Genomic DNA, 24,331 nt, shown 5'->3' on the forward strand with positions numbered 1-24,331 from the left:
TATGCAATGCAATCATGAATCGAGAACTAACTCTTCTGTATTCAGAACAGAGTAACATAATTCCTGGATTTAGTACAGGAAAACACAATTATTTTTTTTCTCGAGCCTTTTTCTTGCACACAGAATTTATGCTGTTCTCTGAAGAGCAAATCCTTACCCTAAAGGTTTGCGTGAAGAAAGAGATAGTATCCAGTACAGTCAAGGACACTTCTGTCGTACAGTTACCTTCCAGCAATGCTTGATGTAAAATATCAGCTTCAGTAAAACCTGAACCTGTAAAGTGAATCATCTTTAATAAAATATGTAATATACAGGACAACAAATATCCATAAGTAACAAACAAATAACTGCATGAATGGTATTTGTCTCTAGACCCAAAGCAATGGGGTAAACCTTTGTTTCCAAATACATCATTAAAGGTTATGGATAATTTTTTGACATGGAAAAAAATATTTTTACATTTGTCAGTGGTTACCTTTAGTAAAAAAAATATGCTTCAGATAAGATTAAGTCAGCAGACTTCACTCTTTTATTCATTTACATGCCTCTCCTTATATGCAATTTGTAGCATGATTTAAAGCGCACCGGTCAGCAGGATTGTGCTCAGTAAACCACATACACGGTCATGCGGGTGACATTACACTGAGTAAATTGATACCTTTGTTGATGAAATCCATCCTGTGGTTATTTTATAATCTTTATTTTCAGTTTTGAGATAATGAGATGCTCGTGCTTCGGAGCATGCGTGGGCGGAAGGGCAGTTTTGCTGCATGTAAATTTCAGGGTTGGAACACAATTACATAGGCAGTATTTAAAATAGTAGGCAGGTGACTGAAGGCACAGTGACTTGTCAGAGGCCAGAGATAGGAATACATAAGCTGAGCACCAGTTACAGCCCCTCCCCAAAGGCCACCCCGAAGCACGAGCATATCATTATCTCCAAACTGAAAATAAAGATTATAAAAGAACCGCAGGATGGATTTCATCAAGCAAGGTATCATATTAATCAGTGTAATGGCACCCACCTGACAGTGTATGTGGTTTACTAAGCACAGTCCTGCTGACAGGTGCACTTTAAGTTTCAGATTTTTTTCTTTTGGGAGTTTCTCTCTCTGTGGATCCAGAGTGCTTCATTCATATAAGCACATCTTCTATCCTGCACTAACCTCCTCTTCATTTACTTTCCTCTTTTTCAATAGCCTGTTTTCTATGCCCCAGCGGAGACTATGAATGCATTCCCCTCTCTCTACATTGTAGAGACCTGAATACAACTTCTACTATAATTCTCATCCCTTCTGCTCTCTAGGGCCTCATTCAGTTTTTCACGTACGAGTGCTCTCTGTGGTTTTCATGGACAACACTTGTACCTGTGATAGTCTATGGGGCCATTTACATGTCCGTAATTTTTCAAGGACAGAGTCATCAGCGAAAAATCGCGGAGACATGTTCGATTTTGAACCGAGAGTTGGATGAAAGTTGGCAATGCAAGTTAATGGGTTCATGACAAAAAAATAAATAAATAAAAATCGGGCTGCACCTTCATGTCATCCAAGAGCAGTCTGATTTTTTTTTATTGACCCATTGACATTTCTCAGATTGTCAGAAAGGAGAAAGTGGAGAAACTTTTTTTTCTCCATGTACAAGAAAAACTGATGACACTTTGATCAAACTCTGATCAAAATAATTGATACATTTTTCTCGTACATGAGAATTGTACATCTGAATGAGGCCGAACACTAAGAGAAGGGGGAAGAAGAGGAGCAGAGAGAGCCATCAGAGCTTATGAGAAGCTCTGACAGATTTGTAAAAGTACTCCGCTAGACAAAGGAGTTACAAACATTCTCAAGTAGCAAAACAGTATAACATGTTAAAGTGAAGCCCTTCATTGAAAAACGCTATTTACATACAGATATTGGATTAATCTGCAGGTACATAGCATTACAATGCTGCCCAGCTGCTTTACTGAAAGCAAGGCTACCAGTAGAAAATTAACTCCATAGGGTGAGTGAAGGGAGCGATTACAATGACCGTAAACTATACTGCGAGCAACGGCTGTCACGCCCCAACAGTTTGATTGACAGCAGGATTTGCAATACATTTGTGCAGAGCTGTCAATCAAAGTTTCTGGGGCGTGCTTACATTTTAGTGAGGAATGCTGTGAGTGATGACTGTAATCACTCCTCAATACCGACTCTATGACTAAAAGCCGGCAGTCTCCTGGAAGGAAATAGGTTCATTTTCTACCACTTATAGTACTGTCACTAATTAATGAAGACTATTCATAAAGTTGCTTAATTTTGCAAAAATTCGTTGTGAAGGTGTACAAATCCTTTAAGGGAAAATACTAGTCACCTGAGTGTGATTTTTTTTGTGTAACTTTTAAGCAGAATAATGTTGAAGTTAAATACAATAAATCTTCCAAACACTAAATTGCTTCCATAACAGCAGCAGAGAACACACACTGTGACGTAATACTGAATAATTAAAACGCAAAAAACAACAATTTGAATGGGCATGAACAAGTTAAGTACAAATGTATGATATTCTTTGCACAATAAGATGAACTTTTATCAAGAAAACTTATAGCTAAAAAGTCCCTTTGAATTAGAGTCTATAGTCTGGATGGGAAACTAAATCTGATTAAACCACCAGTTCACCTTCTATTTACAATTGATCACCAAGGAACAATAAATTAAAGGGAATCTCTCACCAGATTTTTGCTATGTAATCTGAGAGCACCATGATGTAGGGGATAAGACCTTGATTCCAGCGCTGTGTCACTTACTAAACTGTGTTTTGCTCTTTCAATACAATCAGGGTTTTATCAACTAGAGATTATCACTACAGCACAACTGGCCTTGTGCCTCCTGGTCCAAGCCCGCCCCCACCACTGATTAGCAGCTTTTTGTCAACATACAGTGTACACAGAAAGCTGCCAATCAGTGGTGTGGGCGGGATTATACAGGGCTCAGCATTCTGAGCACTGCAGGATCTGCAGCAGAGAAAACTGATTTTATCACAACTGCTGCACCCAGTAAACTAAGTGATACATCACTGCAATCAGGGTCTCCGTCCCTACATAATGCTGCTCTCAGATTACCTAATGAAAGATTCTCTTTAACTATCCTACCCTACATCCTAATTTCACGTCTCTCCATACTGAAATAAGACACATAAGATATTATCCTCTCTTCTACCTTAATAAATTTTAATCCCCTCCTGTACTATTGATCACCAGGTAAAAAAAAAATCACCACAAGGGCTAAAGAAATTAAAGGGAATCTGTCAGCCCAAACTAAAAGTATAAACCAGGCAAATATGGGAACAAAAAACAAGTCAGCCCAGGTCACTCACTGCAGCAGCATTATACATATTAGCGATGAACTAGTGTATTGTAGTAGCCCTCTGCAATCACACAATAGTCTCTGCAATCACTTCCAATAAAAAAAAATAATTACGCCAAATATTATATTCTTTATTTCAAGCACATAAGCAGGATAAGCAATACAAACAGAAAGCCGCGTGCTGTCTGTTTATACACCTTATCTTGCTTATGAGATTGAAAATAAGACAATAATATTTTCAACAGTGCTTCAATAATTTTTTCTTTTGGAAGTTATAAACTAAGCACATAGCCTTATAGGGGTCATGGCTCCTATTAAAAATTGTGTCGCCAATTTTCTAAAGGCTGTTTCTAAACTGCTGTAAAAACTGAAGATTAATCAGATATGCTAATTAGACTGCTTCATGCACCCTTGGTGTGGCCAAAAGGCTCAGTGCTACGCTCCGGCCACTGGTATGATTGTCTCCATCACTAGTGATTGACAGCGCTGGCTTGCCTGCAGGGAGCACTGTCTGGAGAAAATGCTCAGGCACCTCAGCGCTGCCAATCACCTTTAACCCTGCGTCAGGGGCAATGGGCCTAACAGGCACAGCTCACACGTTTTTGTTTCCCCCTCCTCTCCAAGGCGGCAGGGGATGCCGCCCCTCCCAGTACCTTCCTATCCTTAGATGCTGCTTGAAACCTCCCCCAACTCAGTTTTACCGTCATCCTTGCGGAGAGCAGGTGTGACACGAACACTTAATAATAATCTCTGATATGATATGATAATATGATCTGCCAACCTTGCTTTTCTCTCTGTCAATGTGTTTCTTCTGTTGAACTTTTAACATCTGAATCTGAGTGAATATGACTCCAGTAGCATCTAAATGCCTTGCGATTAAGTTTTTTACCTAATTTTAATATTTAGTAATAGTTATGTCCTGAAAACCGGAGGCTATTTGGAAGTGGTTGTAAAATTTGGGGACTTTTTTGTTTTATTACTTTTATGGTTATTAATTGAGTTTCCTTGCATCTGATTTTGTGTACTCTCTTTTAATACATCCCTAAGAAGGTCACTGATTACTTCTAAAGCCCTAAAATTGAGATAGCTAGATATTATAGGGGATTTTCTATCCTGTTCCTGTCAGGCGCATTGCGCCCAAACTCTGATGAACCAGAGATGCGCCTGACGTAGGGTTAAGCTGGGTTCACCCGGGCGTACTTCACAGCCCGTAATGCCCGGACTGATGTAAACAGGTTACTAGCATGCAACACACAGATGGAGACAAGACGGAAGCAACCAACTAAGTTATTTATTTTCCTAACATGGAAGTGAAGGTGTTAATTATGGAAACAGTCAATTGTTTGGATACAGGGTAACAAGTTACACAATATCAGCAATAATGGATCTGACAGCGATTTAACAGTTTCAATACCTTATTCTCTATTCTATCTATCGCTCAGTGTGGATGTTGCTCTAATGTCTTTCTGTTCTAACTTTCCCATGCGATGCTCATGATTATAGGCCCCTCGCTGCAATACGTCTTTCAAGTAGTTTCAATTGTTATATTGGCACTAACGGTGTCACCGGTATTTCCCGCTAGGCCACAGGTCTCTAGTAGCCAGTCACATAACACTGTATATGTGTTCCTCACAATGACCGGCCCCAGTACCTTGTGTCCTGTCCCACACCCAGTACCGTGTGTCTACGCTGGAAGTAACTGCCTGGTTCACTCACGCCTCCTGGTCACCACGGCAGACACCTGGTCCCTCTGGACGACCAGAGTTCGACCTTTTGTGCTTGACCAGCGGCGGCTGAACATGGGGTCTTGACCGACGTAGTCTGAGCTCCGAGTCTTGACCAGTGTTGCCTGGGCTCTGGTTATTGGGCCATGATGCCCCGCTAGTCTCAGTCCCCAGCCCCTTCTCAGTCGCTCAGCCTCTGCGTTCCACCATTCATACGTCCTTCCTCTCACTGGTTGGAGCCAACTCTCTTCCCGCCTTGCCACTCCGCCCTTTTATATTTGGTAACTCCGACACAGCTACCTGGTGCCCTCTTCAACTCCATCCTCTCAGAAACACTTCCACCATCTTCTGGTTCCACCTTACTCAACTTGCTCAGCAGATGGCGACATTTGGTCACGAGTGCCTTAGAACGCTGATGAAGCGCACTTTCGACTCCCCACCTCCTTATACTTACTGCAAGTCTTCCGACCCAAATTTATAGTCTCATAAACATATATTAGGCTGTAAGTTCAAGTCAGGAGACCTGCAGTCAATCCGGGCATTGCAGTCCGTATACAGATGCTGAAATACGCCTATGTAAACCTGGCCTTTTAGTCCAGAAAAACCTAGACTGAAGGCAGGGATTAGCAGAGAGTTATTTGGAGTTTCTGGTCCCACTACAAACAAGGCCTCCCATATATGACATGTAATTTACAGTACTGGTCTCATCATATGTGGCAGAAACTCTTGGACCTGGGTGTGACCCCTATTTTGTGGCCTGGGTGTTCTAGTTACCCTGGAATGAATAATCGCCAGCAATAAGCATCATAATCATTACTATGATTTTCTAGAAAGTTGATGTAATGTGTTGTAATTACTTACTATGATTCAGAGTGAAGGAACTTTCTAAACTGCTAAGGTGTTGCAGACGTGTGGCTCCAGCTCTACTCCGCAGAGCAGGCATCGTCTGTGATTTTCTATCTCCTGCCACAAAGTGCTTAGATATCCAGGCATCCTGGACCCTAAAAAGACAGTTGATTTGAAGACATTATTACCTATTAAGGCAGCACAGACTGACGGGTCACATTAAGTTTATCTAAGAAATAAACACTAATGAAATCATGTCAACAGCTGAACAAATAGTACAAAATATATCTGCCAGAAGTGAGTGTCCATTTCTACAATAAACCCGAGCAGCATACACAGAACATAAAACAGATACAAAAAAAATATCCAAATAAAGTATGCAAAAAAGTGGTGGTAATTATTCACTCATCTCAGTGTGACATTTCGGCTCCAGAATATACAGCAACGAGCCGTCATCAAGCATAACATGGTGTGAAAGTGCTGATATTGAAAGGGATGTGAACATCATGCATCAATTAACATCAATCATCAATGGGTATGTACCAATATGGATACTAAGTATGAACACTAACAATAATCAACATATATCATGTGCTCAAAGAAATATACAGCTTGCGTATATAAAGGTCACTATTTAAGTAACATGACAGTAAGGCATGGCAGGACAGGTTATTATAATAAAATGGTGCTACTTAGCAAAACAATGATATGAGCTAGAAAATAACTAATAATTAATGTCCTCAAGAGCCTAATCAGAAGAAATAAGGGTTAAAGAAGGTCCTTGTAACCCAACTCAATTATTATATGGGGTGGCATCCACCCATCATCGGGGGGGGGGGGATCACCCACCCCTGGGGAGAACAGGATCACAAGTGTATATAACATTCAACCTTATGTATTATGTGTCATCTGCACATGGACGATAGGATGCTGGCTACAAGGATCGCAACTCTGGACCTATTTTCCCAAGTAAATACATACGGTATATCATATCACCACCAAGTAAAATTACCCATAAATGTGAGAATACATTTACAATGCAAAATGCATGGATTCTACATTCCATGCAGGAATGTAATAATACTGTATGTGAACAATCACAGCATACAATAACTACACATATATACGTACATTGGGACAGTCACACATAATTCATACAACACTGCGTATGCGGCGTCATATGCATGGGGAGTAGACAACTGCACATCACCGAAATATAAGTAAAATGCACCTATCCGTGTGTTTGCATGGACCGTGTGTCTGTGCACATCACATGGGGACATGTGTGTTTTTTACCAGCAGCTTTGATGGCAAACACGTAGAGCACATGGATGCCCTCCGTGTGTCATCCGTGTCCTGTCCGTGTGCTGTGCGTTTTTAATATTGCATTGCAATTGATTTTTCTTAAAGGGGTTGTCCACTACTAGGATAACCCCTTCTTGAACTAAATGTTTGGCCCGGATAAAATAAAAAAACCTATACTCATCTCCCGTGTCGGCGTTGTATCAGCGGTGTCAGCACTCGTGGTCCCGGGGCTCTGGTGCGGTGGAATGACACGTTGTGCCTGGCGCCAAATCAGCGCTGGTGTCACCTTTAGACGTTTTGAACATGAAGAGGAAGTCCAGGCTGCACATGATCTCACTTCCTCTTTCATGTTCAATTTCGTACGAAAGCGGGGACAGTGACGCCAGCACTGATTGGGTAACGGGCACCACGTGTCATTTCACCACACCAAAGCCCCGGGACCCCAAGTGCCGACACCACTGGAACAGCGCCAGCACGAGAGGTGGGTATAGTTTTTTTTTATCAGGGCCAAACATTTAGTTCAAGAAGGGGTTGTCTTAGCAGTGGACAACCCGTTTAAGCCATACCGGAAAAAAATGAATGGCACACTCATGACACACTGATGGCTAACTGATAGCACACTGATCCAAAACACTGATGAGACTGGTACCAGTATTATGATGACACTGGTACCGGTATTATTCAGACATGTGAAGGGGGCCTAAAGGAGTATTGTCAAGTTTCAAAGTTATCCCCAACATCTGGATAGGGGAAAATGTCCTGATTTCTATGGGTCCTACCGCAACTGATCCTGAGAACCGGGGCTCTGAAGAGCCTCATGTGAATAGAGCGGTGGTTGACATGTACTCTGCACATTCTTAATGGGACCTTCGACACTCCTATAAGAGTGAATGGAGAGGCGAGGCATATGATTGACCACTGCTCCATTCACACAGGGCTCTTCTCATCCCCGGTTTTTCGGGATTGGTGGTGTTGGTTAGGAGGTCATCCCCTATGATATGGATACAAAATAACTTCCAAACTGGAGAATACCCTTGTAAGGCAAATAAGGATATGTGAAGAAATGGTGAGCCAGTAGATAGACTGGTCCAAAAAAACAATGTCCAATAAATAAACCTGCTAACAACTATTTCCTCCTATGCGGATCTTCTCTGGATGTCACTAAAGTGACTGTAACCTCTATTCTTTATATCCTTAATGCATTCAACAGTGAACTGTGATGTACTTAAAACATGACAACTTTAGAGATGAAGGTTTTCCAGGGACCTGTATTTTTGTAATTTATTACATATTTTATAATAAAAGGGGACATTTTCCTTTATTTTATACTATTAAAGGGAACCTCTCAGGAGCTTTATGTTAATAAAGTAATCACTTTAGGGTAGGGTAGTAAAACACAAGTGCAAACATAACTTTGTTATACACTTTGCAATCCAGAAAAAGAAAAATTCTCCAAAGAGGTGATGTCATGACACATGATTTGGGAAACTTACAGACGGTACTGCACCATCATTTAGTTGTTATGCATTGCTGTTTTGTTGCTATGCAGTAAGGTTTGCCTTCCTTCGAAGTTTGTCCTTTCTCGATCTGATGTAGCTTTGATGTCAGTAACCCCTCCTTTCTTCCCCAATCTTCTTCCTCGTTCACCATCTTCAGCCATATTAGAAGCTCATGTGCTTCCAGCCTGTTTCTAACAAGTCTTTTTTACCTGCCGCACGTTTGCACATCATAAAGAATTCTGCTAGAAAATAAATCTTCTTCTGAATCTTCAACATGTTTCCTGCAGTCGAGTTAAGCTAACTGAGGACATCACTTTGTGTGAGTACGGTAAAGAGACAGCCTAGAAATGGTGTCTCACAGCACCCTATGCTTGCAGCTTAGTCCTGGAGTCAGAATAGGTGATAAGTGATCCGAGGGCTCTCCCAAGCGCTCTCTGATGTAAAGCCTGTCTATCGCGCGCCTTGACTGATGGCTGCACTGCTCTGGTATGTTGTGACTTCAATGATAAATCTTGCACATGCACCATACACCACCAAAATGGAGCATGCACAGTTGTCCTTCCCGGAGAAAGCAAGTTTTATGCTTAAGACTTCACAGAGGTGCATGACATGGAAGAGCACTAAACTGCGTCAAAAGCAAAGGGGTTACATTAGGAGCGGTTTACATCAAAGATGAGGAGCACTTTTGAGAATTGGGACTGATCTCGTAGCACTTGTCTCCCCATACCTTCTTGCATTTCTCCATCTGAATTTCAAATAATATCCAAGAGAAGTGTCACAAGCTGCGCAGAAAAAAAGTCTTGAAACCTCAGCTAAACAGTAGCTACAGTAATTATACAAAATCGGTTTGTATCCCTCTAGGCTAGGCTGAAATTGCAGCACCACAATACAACATTGGATGTAATGATTTTCTATGGTCTTGTGACTTTTCTGCAATTGTAGTTTTATTTACAGCAAAATCACAGGTCTACAATAATCATGCAACAGCAAATTGCACAAATGTTTTTCAGAGAATTGCTGTCATGCAACAAATGTTGCCGTATAGCCCCAACCTTATGATTGTTTCCTCCAATGAGCTCCACCAGTCACAGTAACATAGGTTGAATAAAGACCTAGGTCCATCAAGTTCAACTTTCCTCCTCCAATTGTACTCCCTACACTAACTGACTAACTAACTGAGACTAGGCCTCACAAATGTATTATTACCATTTTTATTATTGTTGCTCTTTTACAATTAAAAATGAACCCATTTATAATTTTTTAATTTGTTTTATATTTTGTATTACTCTTGTGATTCTAATAAAGGTATTGCTAAAATCCCTATGCCTAAATCTGTTGATCCAGAAGAAGACAAAAACCCCAGGACACATTCAGCCAATTTGTGTAACAAGGGAAATTTAATATGCAAATTGCCTCTTCAGAGAAAAAGAGGACTTGTACTCTACAGCGCCACCTATTGGAAGCAGCAATCCTACAAGTCACAATCAACCCTTTAACGAGTCGTGCAATATGACTTAGGATAAAAGCCAAATCAGAATCTCAATCTGCAGACACGGTGTTTCAGGCTGTTGGCCCTCGAGTATGAGAACTGATTTGGCTAGATGAGAGGCTCTGGACTGAGGCCTAAGGGGTAGCGTTTCTCCTTATGGAGAGTGACACACCAGCTCTGGCACGTCAAGGTAAGGAGGCTTATTCGCCATGTAACAAGGGAAAAATTCCTTCTCGACCCCGAGAAAAGGCGATGAATCCAAGAACCCTGGATCAAACCTAATTATGTAATTACTATTACCGTACTAAATGTACTACTATAGCTGTAACATTTTGCATAATTTAACTGTAACCCGCAATGTCATGTGTACTGAGAAAATCATCCAGCCCTTTTTTAAAGCTGTTATAGTGTCGGCCATCACTACCTCTTGTGGTCGGCATTCCACAGCCCGACTGCTCTGACTGTAAAGAGCCCTTTCCTGTTTAGGTGCCGGAATTGCCTTTCTTCCACCCGTAACGAGTGTCCCCTGGTCCTTGGTATGGTCTTTGGAAGGACTCGTTTTGGCCTCCATCAGCCCAGTCATCCTCTGGATTGATGTTTTATATTGAACTCATGCACACAAGTTACACCTGTACAATCTTTTTCCACCATAGACCACTTTACTTTAACCCTTCCTGCCTTGGTCAATTTTTGTTTTTGCGGTTTTGTTTTTTTCCTCTCCTTTCCGAAAGCCATAAGTTTTCAAAATTTCCATAGACATAGCTGTATGTGGCCTTCTAACTTGTGGGACGAGTTGAGGTTTTGAATGACGCCATTCGTTTTATCATAAAATGGTCTAGAAAGAAGAGAAAAAATATTCCAAGTGTGGAGAAATGGTGAAAAAGTTGCAATTCCACCATTGGATTTTTTTTTTTTGATGGTGTTCATTGCTTGGAATGACCTGGCAATAAGATTCTACAGGTTGATACCAAATTTGTAAAGTTCATCAGAAGGGAAAAATAAATAATTCAGTAATTTGTAAAAAAAATTATTGATGTTTGAGGTTTTTTTTTTTTATGAGCTGATATTTATATTGCATACGATTTGGGGGTATGAATAGCTTTTTATTGCATTTTTAGGGTGGGTGTAGAGGTGCCGTGACTGAAAAATGGCAATTCTGGCATTTTGACTTCTTTTTTGCTTTAAGGTATTTATCGTACTGGTTTAATTACTTTATATTTTGATAGATCAGGCTTTTATACAGATGCGCCAATCACATTTTTTTTAAGGAGGAAAAGGGGGTACGAGACATTTTGGGAAAAGGTTTAATTACATAAGATACCACATCAGTATGCATGTACTTATCTTTTCTCCGAAGCAGACTCTTGAGTTTTTGCACACTCCTGTACATTTTATACAGCTAACATGGTGCCAAAATTGTGCCCTATCCCTTCTGAACATGGTTGTAATATGATCGGTAAGAATTTAGGTTTGCCAAGATTAACATTTTACTGTGATTAAGTACATAGCTGGATGCAAACCGGAAAATGTTCTCTAAATGCCAATATCTGGCACTGAACCACAATCAGGTCTAATCTTGTTAATAATGATTGCATACACAAACCTTGCACAATGCTGTAGCTTGTACATGAATTATGTCACTTGTGCTCTACCACACCTTGCTTACTGCTTTTTATGTATGATTTTGAGCTAAACGTAGATGGCAAAAAATGTTGTGTGACTGTTTCAAATATTGCAATTAGAGAGGTGGCTCTGCTCGCCTAGCTCCTCTATTCACATTTATTGTACATCTGAAATGATCTGAGCTATTTTCAGAACGGAAACCTGACTGGAGGGAGCCGTGCATGTGCCACATCTGCTTTCACAGTGGCCACGAAGGGGGAACTCTGCCCAGGTCCTGTGAATATGCCATACATTTACGAAATAAGAATACCCCTTTAACTGTTCAGTTGAAAGCAATGTTTGATGCATGGTCAGCTTCATAAACCTAGAAAAGCATGGAGAAGATATTCCAAAGACATACTGATAGGGAAATTAGATTGTGAGCCCCAATGGTGACAGCGATGAAACTGTCAGAAAGTGAAAAAAAAAATTGTAAAAATATAAAAAAAATAATAATCCACCAAAAATAAAAATATAATGTACCCATCAATAAATATTATTATGAAAAAAATAAATAAAACAATAAATGTACACATATTTGGTATCGCCGCATCCGGAACGACCTGACCTATAAAACTGTCCCACTAGTTAACCCCTTTAGTGAACACGGTAAAAAGAAAATAAAAAACAAAGCAAAAACAATGCTTTATCATCATACCACCAAACAAAAAATGGAATAACACGCGATCAAAAAGACGAATATAAATAAAAATGGTACCGCTGAAAACGTCATCTTGTCCTTCAAAAAACAAGCTGCCATACAGCTCTATGAGCCAAAAAATAAAAAAGTTATAGCTCTCAGAATAAAGCGATGCAAAAAAATATTTTTTTCTATAAAATAGTTTTTATTGTGTAAAAGCGCCAAAACATAGAAAAACGATATAAATGTGGTACCGCTGTAAACCTACTGACCCGAAGAAAAAAGCTGCCTTATCAATTTTACCACACGCGGAACAGCATAAAAAAATAAAAATTCCTGAATTGTTGGTTTTTGTCTCCCAAAAATTGGAATAGAAAGCGATCAAAAAATGTCACGTGCCTGAAAATGGCACCAATAAAAACGTCAACTCATCCCGCAAAAAAAAGCCATCACATGACTCTGTCGGACAAAATATGGAAAACTTATAGCTCTCAAAATACGGCGATGCAAAAACTAGATTTTACAAAAAATGTAGTCTTTTAGTGTGTGACAGCTGTCAATCATAAAAATGATTCTGATACCGCTGTAATCGCACCGACCCGAAGAATAAAGTCGTCTAATCACTTATACCGTACGAGGAACAACGTAAAAAAATAAACTCTAGGGTTAGGGTTGTGCTTGGGTTAGTCTAGGGTTAGGGTTGGTCTAGGGTTAGGGTTGGGTTAGGGTTGGGGTTAGGGTTGGGGCTAGGGTTACAGTTGGGATTAGGGTTGGGTTAAGGGTTGGGCTAGGGTTAGGGTTGGGATTTTTTTCAAAAGTAAAAAAAAAAGATGACGATATGGCGACTAGTGTTGAGCGCAAGTGCTCGCTACTTGAGTTTGCATCGGGTGCTTGGGTATGCACTGAGTATCGCGGGTGGTCAGGTGACATGCTCGAGTCTCCGCCCCACATGCTTCGCGGACAAAAAAACCTTGCCTGCCATGCACGAGCGATCCCCGAATGCTTTTTTGGGTGTCTAATAACTGTGAAACATGTGGGCGGGGACTCTAGCATGTCACTCGAGCACCCGTGATACATGGTGCATACCTGAGTACCCGATGAAAACTCAAGTAGCGAGCACTTGTGCTCAAGACTAATGACAACTTATTCAATATGATGACCTAATGTTATCAAATTCTGTGTCGTACCTCTGGGTTCAAAATGTTCACTATACCGCTTGATAAAATCTTTGAGAGGTGTAGTTTCCAAAATGGGGTCACTTGCGGGGGTTTCCACTGTTTAGGCACATCAGGGGCTCCCCAAACGCAACATGGCGTCCGCTAATTATTCAAGCAAATTTTACATTCAAAAAGTCCAATGGCGCTGCTTCCCTTCCGAACCCTGCCGTGCGCCCAAACAGTGGTTTTTCCCCACATATGGGGTATCTGTGTGCCCAGGGTAAATTGCACAACAAATTTTGGGGTCCATTTTTTCCTGTTACCCCTGCGAAAATAAAAAAATATTGGGTCTAAAGTAACATTTTTGTGAAAAAAGTTAAATGTTAATTTTTTTCTTCCACATTCCAAAAATTCCTGTGAAGCACCTAAAGGGTTAATAAAGTTCTTGAATGTGGATTTGAGCATCTTGAGGGGTGCAGTTTTTATAATGGTGTCACTTTTGGGTATTTTCTGTCATAAAGACCCCTCAAAGTGACTTAAAATGTGATGTGGTACCTAAAAAAATGGTTTTGTAAATTTTGTTGGAAAAATGAGAAATCGCTGGTCAACTTTTTACCCCTATAGCTCCCTAATAAAAAAAAATTGCAAAATTTTTGCCAAATTTTCGCTTTTTTTTTAACAAATAAACGCAAGTAATATCAAAGAAATTTTACCACAATCATGAAGTACAATATGTCATGAAAAAAAACAATCTCAGAATCAGGGGGATCCGTTGAAGCGTTCCAGAGTAATTACCTCATAAAGTGACAGTGGTCAGAATTGTAAAAATTGGCCCGGTCATTAACGTGGAAACCACATTGGGTTGTAAAGGGGTTAAAGGGCAATTATTTCACAGGTAATTTACCAACCCATAACTGTATTCATTCTACAAATCCAAATGACACGTAAGTATGTAATACTCTTACCTTGCAATATTCCTTTTTCCCGCATATCGGAAATGGAATAGGCAAGCCCTATAAAGCAAGAAAGATCACATAAATTATCACAGCTTAATGCCTTGTACACAATAACATCATATATGTAGACAATATATCAAGATTGATAAAATCTTTGATAAAAAGGTGTTGAAAAACGCTTGCTTGGAAAAAATAGTGCATGTCACTTGTTTGAAGTGGATCCTGATTGAACCCACTCCAAACTTGACAATGTCAAATCAAAAGGCTGCAAAATAGACTTTGGAAAAAAAAAACTCTTCCACAACTCTTGAAAACCTCTACAAGAGAAAAAAAACTCTTCCCAAAAATCCCAACAAAAGGAGATTTTCCTTAAGAGGTTTCCACTAGAAAAACCTGTTTTTCAACACCTCAAAAAACTTTGTGTGACCATTGTTGCACAGACAGGTTTTGATCATTATTTGAAAAAAAAACAAAAACAACCTGATATGTTCAATGTCAGGTCCTCATCTTTTATGCAAGCTTAGGAGCTGAGCCTGCATTATATCCAGCAGCTCGGGAGCAGAACTCAGCTTGCTGCAGTTAATCGCTAAAATGCCACTGTCAATATCTGAAAAACGGCATTTAGAGCCCGCTGTCAGGCTGGCGTGCCGTTCCATGAATCCACTGACCCTCCTCCCCTGGAAAAACAATCGCAGATGGGTTGCCATTGCAGCTGGGGGTCTGCTAAAGGCTTCTGTGCCTACCATGACAATACCTCTGTGAAGTACAGCGTGTGGTTAGCCTTTATAGGAGACCGTGATGTTTACTATATACTACAATACTGAAGTGTTGTAGTATATAGTAAAACCAATCAGATGATTGCACTAAGGCACACATGTCGAACTCTGGCCCGCGGGCCAAATCTGGCCTTCAAGGTGATTATATTTGGCCCATTATTCTGTATGGAGAACTATATTATTATTATTTATTTATATAGCGCCATTGATTCCATGGTGCTGTACATAGGAAGGGGTTACATACCAAATACAGATATCACTTACAGCAAACAAACTAACAATGATAGACTGGTACAGGGGGAAGAGGACCCTGCCCTTGCGGGCTTACATTCTACATGAACAGGGAAGGAGACAGTAGGTTGGGGGGGTTGCAGTAGCTCAGGTGTTGTTGAGGTGGCAGCAGGCAAGGTCATGGCAGGCTGTAAGCTTGTTTGAACAGATGGGTGTTCAGGTTCCGTCTGAAGGATCCAAATGTGGAGGCTAATCGGTCGTGTTGAGGCACAGAATTCCATAGGACGGGGGATATTCGGGAGAAATCTTGGAGGAGAGAAGGAGGTCTTGGGAGGAGCGGAGATAACGTAAGGGACTATATCGGGAGATTAGTTCAGAGATGTACGAAGGAGAAAAGTTATGGATGGCTTTGTAAGTCAGTGTTAGTAGTTTGAACTGGATACTCTGGGCAATTGGAAGCCAGTGAAGGGATTTGCAAAGGGGGGGTAACAGAGGAGTAGTGAGGTGAGAGATGAACTAGTCACGCAGCAGACTTAAGGATGGACTGGAGGGGTGCGAGAGTGTTAGCAGGTAGGCCACAGAGGAGGATGTTTCAATAGTTGAGGCAGAAAATAATGAGGGCATGCAAAACCAGTTTAGTAGATTGAGGGCTAAGGAAAGGACGGATTCTGGAAATATTTTTGAGCTGCAGGAGGTAGCGAGAGCTTGGATGTGGGGTTTGAAGGACAGGGCAGAGTCAAGGGGTACTCCAAGGCAGCGGATTTCCAGTACAGGGGAAAGTGTGATGCCATTTATTGTGATAGAACGATCAGGTGGGGAAGATATGCGAGATGGGGGAAAGATGATGAGTTCAGTTTTGTCCACATTGAGCTTGAGGAAGCGAGAGGAGAAGAGGATATGGCTGATAGACATGCTGGCATTCTAGACAACAGGGATGTGACATCTGGGCCAGAGAGGTAGATCTGGGTGTTATCAGCGTACAGATGGTACTGGAAGCCATGGGATTTTATGAGCTATCCCAGGCCAAGGGTATAGATTGAGAAGCGTAGGGGTTCTAGGACAGAGCCTTGAGGGACTAAAACAGAGAGAGGGCGGAGTGAGGAGGTAGTGTGGGAATGGGAGGCGCTAAATGTGGGGTTAGAAAGGTATGAGGAGATCCAAGATAGGGCAAGGTTTTTGACGCCAAAGGAAGAGAGAATCTGTAGTAGGAGGCAGTGGTCAACTGTGTCGAAGGCAGAGGCCAGGTCAAGAACAAGGTGTTATGATCTGCAACAAGTACTAAGGAAAGAAAGGGGAAAGCTATCCCTACAGTAAGACTAAGCTGAATCCCTACGATGTAGCGGGCTGCCTGTTCCTTGCGAACAGACCCGCCTTAGTCCTCAGCTAGTCTGAACGAAGACCTATAGCATAAAGGGGAGGGATCCCTAAAAGAACTAAGGACTGGAACAAAAATGGGACACCTCCTTAACAGAGAAAGTTGTTGCAGAACACAAAAAGATAAACTGACAAAAAGGTACTAGAGGTCCCAGAAGGACCAAGCGAACTGACAGAGATAGGCACAGAAGCACCTGGCTAGCAAAACAGTCAAGCAACACAGAAGTCCAGCACAGCCAAAAGGGCGGAGCTGGAATATAAAGGCTGATGGTCACGTGACCGAAAAACACAAGATGGAAAAAACAAACAGGAGGGTTCTAACAGAAGGAGTACAGAGAATTGTCTGTTAGCTTTGGCTGTAAGTAAGTCATTAGTAATCTTGGTAAAGGCAGATTCGGTGTAATGGTGGGGGCGGATGCCAGATTGTCGGTTGTCGAAGAGAGAGTTAGATGAGAAGTGAGAGGAAAGTTCAGCATGAACATGTTGCTCAAGGAGTTTGGAGGCAAATGGGAGCAGCGATATGGGGCGGTAGTTGGACAAGGCAGTTGGTCGAGGGATGGCTTTTTGAGGATGGGCGTGATTGTGGCATGTTTGAAGGCAGCGGGGAAGGTACCAGAAGTTAGTGATAGGTTGAAGAGATGGCTTAGGGATGGGATGAGTGTGGGGGTGAGGTTGGGGAGGAAATGGGATGTGATGGGGTCGAGTGCACAAGTGGTGAGGTGTGATTTGGAGAGGAGACGAATAAGGTCTCCGTCCGTGATGTTGGGAAGGGAGGTTATGGGGGAAGGGCAATGGTCTGGAAAACAAAGGGGTTGTGGTGGTTGGACAGTAAAGATTTGCCTTGTTTGGTCAATCTTGTTTTTGAAGTGTGTGGCAAACTCCTCAGCAGAGATGACGGAGGTCGGAGGGGGCAGTGGAGGGCGGAGGAGAGAGTTAAAAGTGTTGAATAACTGTTTGGGGTTGTAGGATAAGGAAGATATGAAGGTTGTGAAGTAGGCCTGTTTATCAGAGGTGAGGGCTGAATGCGAGTGTTGCTTGTTTGAATGCAGTGAAGTCATCTTGCGAATGTGTTTTCTTCCAACGCAGCTCCGCAACCCTGGACGCTTGTCAAAGCGGTTTAGTGAGGTTTTTGTGCCAGGGTTGCCTATTGACTCGTCGTGCTCTGCCATGCACAAGAGAGGCAACCGAGTCAATAGCTGATGCGAGAGTGGCATTGTAGAAAGCAGTGGCGCTGTCTGTGTTGTAGAGTGAAGATATGGATGTCAGTGGTAGAATAGGGTCATTGGGGGTCATTGTACTGTATGGATCACTATGTGAGCCCATTATACTGCATGGAGCACTATATGGGGCCATTATACTGTATGGAGGACTATCTCGGCCCATTATACAGTATGGAGGACTATGTGGGGCCCATTATTATTTATGGAGGACTATGTGGAGCTCATTACACTGTATGGAGGACTATTTGGGGCCTATTATACTGTATAGAGGACTATTTGGGGCCCATAATACTGTATGGAGGACTATGTGGGGCCCATAATACTGTATGGAGGACTATGTGGGGCCCATAATACTGTATGGAGGACTATATAGGACCCATTATTCTGTATGGAGGACTATGTGGGCCCATTATTCTGTATAAAGGACTATGTGGGGCCATTATTCTGTATGGAGGACTATGTGCTGCCCATTATTCTGTATGGAGGACTATGTGGGGCCATTATTCTGTATGGAGGACTATGTGGGGCCATTATTCTGTGTGGAGGACTATTTGGGGCGCATTATATTGTCTGGGATCACAGTTGGGGCATCATACTGTGATGGGTCACCATACTTTGCTGGAGGGGTACAGTAGGGTCATCATTCAGTGCGTGTGGAGTGTACTGTGGAAGAATTTACTGTGAGGGTATCATACTGTGTTTGGCATCATACTTTATTATCTGTATTATTTATTAATTCAACATTTTTATCCTTTATTACATATTTAAATTAGGCATATGCTTTTTACTGCTCTTACATAACATATTATTCCACTATGCCACATTTGTCATTATGTTTTAATTTTATTCTAAGATCTATTAATAAAAATGTACTTTGTTCATGTGATAACTAGTGTTGAGCATTCCGATACTGAAATATCGGGTATCGGCCGATATTCGCGGTATCGGAATTCCGATACTTAATTCCGATACTTTTACAATATCGAGTACCGGAATCGGAAGTTCCCATAATGCCTGCGCTCTGCAGTGTCTCTGAAGGATGACAAGCTGGATGGCAGCGCTCAGCTGCGATCCAGCCTGTCATCAGAATGCCATCCCAGCGTGGGAGAATTCTCCTGATTGTTTAAAAGCCGGCGCGCGGTAAAAAGCCGCCGGCTTTTAAACAATCACACAACCCCATACTGCTTCCCCGCAGCCTCCCACCCCGATCCTCCGCTCCCCTCGCCACCTCCCATCCCGATCGTAAGTTAGGACCGGGCGGGGAGTGCAGCACAAAGGAGCGGGGAGCGAAGGACCCGGGCGGGGAAGCCGGCAGTGAAAAGACTTCACCGCCGGCTTTCCCGTTCTGTGCTGCGCTTTCCCGCCGGTTATTTCAAATGAACAGCTGCGGTATCAGGTGATGCTGATCAGCTGTTCATTTGAAGTCGCCGCGGTGCCCTCAGAGGGTTCATGTGAGTTCATGCTTGACTGCATTGCATGAACTCACATGAACTTTCCCACGGCCGCACAGGTCAGCCACACCTCCCAGACCCGTCATGATTGGTGTGTGTGGGTGTCTGTGCGATGTGTGCGGGTGTGCGCGGTGTCTGTGCGATGTCTGCGGGTGTGTGTGGTGTCTGTGCGATGTGTGCGGGTGTGCGCGGTGTCTGTGCGATGTCTGCGGGTGTGTGTGGTGTCTGTGCGATGTGTGCGGGTGTGCGCGGTGTCTGTGCGATGTCTGCGGGTGTGTGCGGTGTCTGTGCGATGTCTGCGGGTGAGCGCGGTGTCTGTGCGATGTGTGCGGGATGTGTGCGGGTGTGTGCGTGCAGGCAGACATAGGCCGATGTGACACTACTACTCCCATCGGCCTATGTCTGTCCCCCGTCCACTCCTGCCAGCAGGATCAGCTCGATGGGAGCAGTAGTTCCCATCAGCCTGATCCTGCTATTTAAATTGCCCTACTGTGTCCCCAATAAATGTTAAATACATGTCATTGGTGGCCAGTGGTTACCTACAATAAATTAGTTCATACATTACCTGTCCCCGCCGATCGCCACCTAAAATAAAGTAAAAAATAAAAAACTACACCTATAATCACCTAGACACCTAATTCCCCGAAGCCATCGATCTCCTGTAATAAAATCTAAAATAATAAACCACAACCTTATCCTTACCCCTCCGTAGTAGTCCACGAGTGTCCCACGAAGATCTCCAGTTCAGAGCAGCCACATAGAATGTGACCGCTCTGAACCGCTGCCACCGCTAGAATGATGGGGCCGTAAAGCAGCCCCGTCATTGCATAAGCGGGTTCGCCGGAGTTCAGGCAGCGCTGCTCCGGTCAGCTCCTTTACGGCCCTGCTGTATCGTGAGAAATTCCCACGGTACAGCAGTGCCGTAAAGGAGGTCTCCGGAGCAGCGCTGACTGAATGCACTCCGGTGACCTCAGTCAGTGGCTCCTGCTGCCGGGAGCGGACGTGTTCCCGGCAGCGTGAGCTTACAGCAGCCATGCACAGCTGTCACCATCTCCAGATGTGACAGCTGTGCATGGGAGATCAGCGCAGGAACGTGGACAGGTAACTATTTTTTTTTAGTAAACTAAGAATTAAATAAAATGGTGTGTTTTATTTCAAATAAATTATTTTTTTCTGGGTGTAGTGTGTTTTTTCTTTTTAACACTTTGTAGGTTAGTAATGGGGGAGTCTTATAGACGCCCATCATTACTAACCTGGGCTTCATGGCAGCTGGCGCTGACATGAACCCCAGCCCTATTACCCCCTGCCACCGCACCAGGGCAGCGTGGAAGAGCGAGGCTAAGTGCCAGAATTGGCGCATCCTATGGATGCGCCATTTCTGGGGCGGCTGACGGCTGGTGTTTCTAGCCTGGGAGGGGGCCAATATTCATGGCACCCTTTTCCTGGGCTATTAATATCAGCCCCCAGCTGTCTGCCTAGCCTTTGCTAGCTATTAAAATAGGGGGGTCCCCACGTCATTTTTTTGGGGGGGTCCCCCATTTTAATAGCTAGTAAAGGCTAGGTATTCAGCTGGGGGCTGATATTAGTAGTCTGGGAAGCTCCGTGGGTATTACCCCCTTCCCAGGCTTCAAACATCTTCCCCAGCCGTCTGCTTAACCTCCGCTAGAGACTAAAATTATGGGGGATCCCACGCCAATTTTTTTTTTAAATAAATCCTTTATTTTAACACTAAATTACATTTGAGGAGTTAATAAAGATGCAGTCCCTAAATTATTATTTATTTTTTAATTAATTTTTCGACGTGGGCTTTGCTATATTTTTGTATGCCAGCCAGGTACAGCATCCAGCTTCTATGAACGCGCCATTTTCCGGGGTGGCTGCGGACTGCAATTTGCAGCGGGGGGGGGGGGGCCCAGAAAGCTTGGGTCTCCCTGCGCTGCGGATTCCAGCCCCCAGCTGCCTAGTTGTACCTGGCTGGACACAAAAATAGGGCGAAGCTCCACGTATTTTTTTTTTTAATTATTTCATGAAATTCATGAAATAATAAAGAAAAAAAGGGCTTCCCTATATTGTTGTGTCCGGCCAGGTACAAATAGGCAGCTGGTGGTTGGGGGCAGCCCGTTCCTGCCTGCTGTACCTGGCTGGACACAAATATAGTGCAAAGCCCCACTTCAATTTTTTTTTAATTATTTCAGGAAATTCATGAAATAATTAAAAAAAAATTGATGTGGGGCTGCGTCCTATATTTGTGTCCAGCCAGGTACAGCAGGCAGGAACGGGCTGCCCCCAACCACCAGCTGCCTATTTGTACCTGGCCGGACACAACAATATAGGGAAGCCCTTTTTTTCTTAATTATTTCATGAATTTCATGAAATAATTAAAAAAAAAAATACGTGGGGCTTCGCCCTATTTTTGTGTCCAGCCAGGTACAGCAGGCAGGAACGGGCTGCCCCCAACAACCAGCTGCCTATTTGTACCTGGCCGGACACAACAATATAGGGAAGCCCTTTTTTTCTTAATTATTTCATGAATTTCATGAAATAATTAAAAAAAAAAATACGTGGGGCTTCGCCATATTTTTGTGTCCAGCCAGGTACAACTAGGCAGCTGGGGGCTGGAATCTGCAGCGCAGGGAGGCCCAAGCTTTCTGGGCCCCACCCGCTGCAAATTGCAGTCCGCAGCCACCCCGGAAAATGGCGCGTTCATAGAAGCGCCATCTTCTGGCGCTGTACCCAACTCATCCAGGGCCCTGGTGCGGTGGCTCACTGGGTAATAAAGGTAATAAAGGGGTTAAGGCCAGCTTGGCATTATCAGCTGGCCCTAAGCCCGAAATTCATGGGGTCACGCCAATATTAGACATGACCACCATGAATTTCTAGTAAAGTATTTAAAAAAAACACAACACCCAGAAAAAAGTCCTTTAATTGAAATAAAGACACAATTCTTTATTGTTCTAAATTAAACTACACTTACCATCACGCCCATTCCAGCTGAAGCCAACGATCTCCTGCAATAAAAGAAAAATAATAAACCAACCTCATCCTTACCTTCCCATGGATCCCACGACAGCTTCAGCTCTGCTACATCGAGATGACAGGCTGGACCGCAACAAAACGCTGCCATCCAGCCTGTCATCCCGCAGACACTGAGAAGCGCAGGCATGCTTGCGCTCCTCAGTGTCTGGCTGTGACGGCATCCAGATGAGCCGAGGTCATGTCCAATGAACTCAGCTCACCTCATGCACGTCACTGACAGCGTGGGAAAATTCTCCTGCACTCAGCGCTTCAGCGTGAGAATTCTCCCACGCTGTCAGTGACGTACATGAAGTGAGCTGAGTTCATTGGACATGAGCTCACCTCATGCACGTCACTGACAGCGTGGGGAAATTCTCACGCTGAAGCGCTGAGTGCAGGAGAATTTTCCCACGCTGTCAGTGACGTGCATGAGGTGAGGTCATGTCCAATGAACTCGGCTCACCTCATGCACGTCACTGACAGCGTGGGAAAATTCTCCTGCACTCAGCGCTTCAGCGTGAGAATTCTCCCACGCTGTCAGTGACGTGCATGAGGTGAGCCGAGTTCATTGTCGGCTCATCTGGATGCCGTCACAGAGAGACACTGAGGAGCGCAAGCAAGCCTGTGCTTCTCAGTGTCTGCGGGATGACAGGCTGGATGGCAGCGTTCTGCTGCGGTCCAGCCTGTCATCTCGATGTAGCAGAGCTGGAGCTGTCCTGGGAACCATGGAAAGGTAAGGATGATGTTGCTTTATTATTTTTCTTTTATTGCAGGGGATCGTTGGCTTCAGCTGGAATGGGCGTGACGGTAAGTATGGTTTAATTTAGAACAATAAAGAATTGTGTGTTTATTTCAATTAAATGACTTTATTCTGGGTGTTTGTGTTTTTTTTTTAACTTTCACTATGGGGTTAGTAATGGGGGTGTCTTATAGACGCCTCTCCATTACTAACCTGGGCTTGATGTCAGCTGGCATTATAAGCTGACATCAACCCCAGCCCTATTACCCCACTGCCACCGCTACAGGGCAGTGGGAAGAGCGAGGCTAAGTGCCAGAATTGGCGCATCCTATGGATGCGCCATTTCTGGGGCGGCTGACGGCTGGTGTTTCTAGCCTGGGAGGGGGCCAATATTCATGGCTCCCTTCCTGGGCTATTAATATCAGCCCCCAGCTGTCTGCCTAGCCTTTGCTAGCTATTAAAATAGGGGGGACCCCACGTCATTTTTTTGGGGGGGTCCCCCATTTTAATAGCTAGTAAAGGCTAGGTATTCAGCTGGGGGCTGATATTAGTAGCCTGGGAAGCTCCGTGGGTATTACCCCCTTCCCAGGCTTCAAACATCTGCCCCAGCTGTCTGCTTAACCTCCGCTAGAGACTAAAATTAAGGGGAACCCCAGGCAAATTTTTTTTAAAATAAATCCTTTATTTTAACACTAAATGACAAGTACAGTAATCAACACTGTCACTGTACTTCATATATATGTGACTGACATGTTTCTATCTATCTAATCTATGTATGATTCTCTATTCCTTCAATTCTAAATTGTCGGGTACAGATGCTGAATTGCCGGCCTGCTTTCTTAAAGAGACGGTGCATGAAAACACTATTATTTTTTTATATAAATCCTTTACACTAAATGACAA

General features: G+C 43.1%; 1 protein-coding gene across 4 annotated transcripts in view; it reads right to left on the minus strand.

Moving 5' to 3' along the window:
- The window catches only part of DOCK11 (dedicator of cytokinesis 11), a 333,016-nt gene that overhangs the window by 108,547 nt on the left and 200,138 nt on the right, over positions 1 to 24,331 (minus strand). For all 4 annotated transcript variants that reach the window (XM_073641338.1, XM_073641340.1, XM_073641339.1 and 1 more), the window contains 3 exons: positions 14,632 to 14,679; positions 5,930 to 6,069; positions 158 to 273 (listed from right to left, as the gene is read on the minus strand). In XM_073641338.1, coding sequence (XP_073497439.1) covers positions 158 to 273; positions 5,930 to 6,069; positions 14,632 to 14,679 — 304 coding nt within the window. The remainder of the gene's footprint in view (positions 1 to 157; positions 274 to 5,929; positions 6,070 to 14,631; positions 14,680 to 24,331) is intronic.

Source organism: Phyllobates terribilis, unplaced genomic scaffold (genome assembly GCF_046119375.1).
Source record: "Phyllobates terribilis strain yellow unplaced genomic scaffold, ASM4611937v1 Scaffold_7__3_contigs__length_470593459, whole genome shotgun sequence".
NCBI classification, from domain to species: Eukaryota; Metazoa; Chordata; class Amphibia; order Anura; family Dendrobatidae; genus Phyllobates; species Phyllobates terribilis.